This window comes from Cryptomeria japonica, chromosome 6 (assembly GCF_030272615.1).
Source record: "Cryptomeria japonica chromosome 6, Sugi_1.0, whole genome shotgun sequence".
NCBI lineage: Eukaryota > Viridiplantae > Streptophyta > Pinopsida > Cupressales > Cupressaceae > Cryptomeria > Cryptomeria japonica.
In genome coordinates this window covers 522,319,587-522,323,577 of record NC_081410.1, presented here as the reverse complement: position 1 = coordinate 522,323,577, position 3,991 = coordinate 522,319,587, and the positions used below count along the sequence as shown (strand labels likewise).

The 3,991-nt window shown below is 36.2% G+C and overlaps 1 protein-coding gene across 1 annotated transcript; it reads left to right on the top strand.

Annotated features, from left to right (window-relative positions):
• The first annotated feature begins 2,464 nt into the window (after positions 1-2,464).
• Positions 2,465-3,727, top strand: LOC131067888 (uncharacterized). Its single transcript, XM_058003055.1, has 2 exons — positions 2,465-2,539; positions 2,708-3,727. Exons 1-2 carry the CDS (start codon positions 2,465-2,467, stop codon positions 3,725-3,727), a joined length of 1,095 nt encoding a protein of 364 aa, XP_057859038.1.
• The last annotated feature ends 264 nt before the right edge of the window (positions 3,728-3,991 follow it).

Genomic DNA, 3,991 nt, shown 5'->3' with positions numbered 1-3,991 from the left:
GAAAATGGCACTCTATATGCACACTGGCATAAGGAAAAAGAAGAAAAAGAAGAGATAAAGGTATAACTGGATATGGAAATGTCTCTTAGAGAAACTCTCATGAAGAGGAATGAATACTTTACAAAAGAACTTGTTGATGCTAATGAGAAGCTTACAAAATTTAACAAAAGTTATATCATGCTTGATGAACAGATCTAATCTCAAAGGATGAACGTTGATACAACTAGATTGGGTTACAATGCATTTAAGAAAGGTGAGTCTTTTGGTACTAAGGACAACTTGCATGAAGGTAAATCTACACCTAAAGTTCAGAAACCAACCGGTAAGAAATCCTATAACCCTGTTTGTTTCAATTGTCATAAGCCAGGACATACTACTAATGTTTGTAGATGCATATTTGATGTTGCTAATGGTTATAGAACCAATGCTTATCAAGGATATAAGCCTAGAACCTTTAATGGTTATTGTTTCACTTGCAACTTGCATGGACATAGAGGTGTTGGGTGCAAGTATGGAGAAAATAATCTGGCACCTCACATGAGTCAGAGGTCTAGTGATGGTTGGCAAATAACCTTCAATGACCAGAGAAGTCCTAACTAGCAAAGACCATATGCTAACCAGTCTAGTCCCTATGAGATGGAAAAGAGGATGAATGTAGTTTGCACAATCTATCATAACTACGGTCATGTAGCTATGAACTATAGAAGAAGGACTGGTAGAGGCAATGTTGGACCTTAGAGAGCATCTAGCATGGCTTGTTATCATTGTCATAAATCGGGACATATTACAAAGTTTTGCAGAGAAAAGGTGAACCAACTGGTGAATCAATCTGTTGATCGGAAAGGGAAGATGAAAGTTGATGTGGAGGAGACCAGAGCTGAAATGAACAAAATCTGGAAAAAGAAGGATGATGAGAAAACTAAAGTCAAACCATCTGAAGATCCTATTTCTTCACCTAGTGTAGAGAACCCTTCATCGATAAACTAAGTTGTTAAAAATCTTAGGGGGAGCTTAATATTAGATATATTTCAAAACCCCTTGAAGGACCATGAGGTATGTTAAATTTGCATACTTTAATGTATTATGATATTAAGAATTGATTTTGTGATCAAACTGGTAGGTTTGATGTGTTATGAGAACCGATAGTGTGTTAAAAGATATTTAGGGTTTTACCAATAATGGTATTTAATGCAGTAGATAATGGGCAAATAAAAGGAACTTTTTGAATGTTATTTGTCACATTGTATTCTTGTGAGCACATGGAGAGCGAATAGAGAAAATCAGAGTTTGTGTTTGCAGCATTGACAAAGATTTTAAGTGATGTGGTGTGATTTGCGATTGGGAAACAGTGAGATAGATTTGATAGTGTTTGGAACCCTAGTGCAGAAGTGATAAAAGGTAATTATTCAGAAATCTTGATATTTGCTTATCTTTCTAAATCATTGGAGATGGAAACCCCATATTTAGTTGATGTTACTGATAGACCACATCCTGAATTTAAGAGGCACCCATTTAAGTCTAAGGATATTGATCTCGTCAGAGCTCTATCTGGAGTTCCTTGTGTTGTCTTACATGTTGAAGATATTAGATGTTTCTATCATTGAAAACTAGAGGATCTTGGTGTTGCTTCTATTTTTTATCAATATAAAGCATTGTGTGATAAGAATGGTATTTTGAAGGATTAGTTCAAAAGGGTTACTGAGAAAGGGTTTCACCATGCCCTGAATTTCATTAATGATTTTGATGATGAACTTGTGAGATATGCTCTTAGTAGGATTCATGACCAATTTATGTGGCTCGACCAACCACATAAAATTTCTAAGGAAGCTATTCACGCAGTCACTAGATTTTGTGCCACCAGTGAGGTTCCAGTTTTGAGATCCATTCCTAAGAATGATGTAGAAAAGTTAACAAGATCTAAATGGGATGGAAGACAAATGATAGTGAATAATATCAATGATCTAGAAATTTAGTATGCTTCTATGGTGATCGGTTACCGGATCTATTACTCTATCAGGATGAACAGCATCCCTATTATAGCTATTCATACAGCTTATCGGATGATCAAAGAAGATGTTGACTATGACTTGTCAAAGGCATTGAGGAGTCAACTTGTGCTGAACCTAGAAGCCATCAAGAAGGATAAGAGGTTAAGGTTTAAATTTGGTCAATTAATTCTTGGTCTATTCTTTTATTTTCAGAAATGTTTCCTCGATATTGGTGATATCCAATGGATAGATGGCACTCCTGCATTGATGCAAATGAAGTACAGCATTAGAATGCTTGGTAATGATTTTGGAAAAATTGCATCAGGATATTTTTAGGACTTTCAAAAGAAAATGCATGCAAGGGAAAGGATACCGGTAGAGGTCGTCAACCGGTATGAAAGCACAATTTCTTTATGGTTGATACAGATACTTGCATGATGGAGGCAGTTGTACCTTGGACTACATAGGTTATGCCCATGGGATATGAAGTGGACAAAGATCTTCTGACTGCATATGCTGATCATTTGCTTTCCCAACTAGTAGATACAACAGTAGATTGATTTGGCACTTACAAGGAGAAATCCCTTCAAGTGCACTCTGAACTTCAAAGACCGGTAATTGCAAAGAAATTTAGAAAAGAAGTTGAAACATTTGCAGAGCAAGCAGGATTCACAAAGGAAGCCATTGTTGAAGTAAGAGAAAAGTATGTTGCTCAATAGGCCAGAGCATCAAGTGCACCAATCGGTACCCCCACCAGTGTAAAGACAAGCGTTGGAAAGGAGAAGACAACAGAGAAAGAGAAACCAGCACCTATTAAAAAGGAGAAACCCATAGAAACAAAAAAGGAGAAACCTTCAAAGATTCAGTTCTGGAGAAAAGGTAAGATTGTTGAACCACCTACTGCACCGGTTAAGACTAGTAAAAGGAAAAAGAAACAAGCACAGAAACTGGTAGATGTGGATGAAGAAGAGACTGAATCCGAACGAGAAAAGAAAGCCCTAAGGACCAGTGGCAAAAGGTCAAAGGGTGTTGGTACTCCAGTTGTGAAATCTCCAAAGAAACCGGTAATCAAGCTCACACCTCTTGAAAATTTAATAATAAACATTAAAGAGTATGGTATATTGACTAGTGTGAAGAAACTCTTTGATAAGTTTAGTAAAGATGAACAAAGGGAAATAGAAGATGCAATTGTTTACATGATGAATAAATACAGCAAGGCCCTAATTGAATTGAAAGGGAAAATTTCAAATTCATTGTATAATATAATTGATGCTAGATGGCAAGCAACCATGAAACAAGATAGAGAATACATTGAATATTTTCTAAAAAACTTGCAACATGAAGCTACTCAGGAAGAGATAGATGAAATTTTTGCTAAGGCAAAGTCATCTTTTAGATCAAAGAAAGGGCTGACAAGAATGTTAATTGGCGAGACCCAATCAGTCCATGAGGAGATTGAACAAATTTTTAAAAAGGTATTGGGTCTGATTCCAGATGAAGAGGAAGAAGTTAAGGAAGATGAACCGAAGAGGTTTAAGGTTGAAGATCTTCCGAAAGGTGTTAAAATAATTGAGTTTAAGCCTAATGAAATTGTGTTGGATGATCAACCGATGAACACACAATCTGAACTTGAGGTTATCCCTGATGATGATGATACTGGTAATAATGATAATGTTGGTGCTCCTGGAAATGTAAATGTACAGGATATTGATGTTGAAATGTCTAAGCAACATGAATAGGAACAGGGATAGGAAGAAAAGAAAGATGAGGAGCCACCGGTAGTTACTCAAATTGTTGATACATAGCCCCCACTAGTACAGGAAACAAAAAAGGAAAAGGAAGAGGAAAAGAAGACTAAAGAAAAGAAAATAGAGGATACTGAACCTAGACTGACACCTTTGTCACTTGATTATAAAAAGAAAATTATAGATGGTGATGATGATGATGTTATAAGCATCAAAGGTCCACTAGACATGGATAATTTGAGCTTAATTGAGTTGATG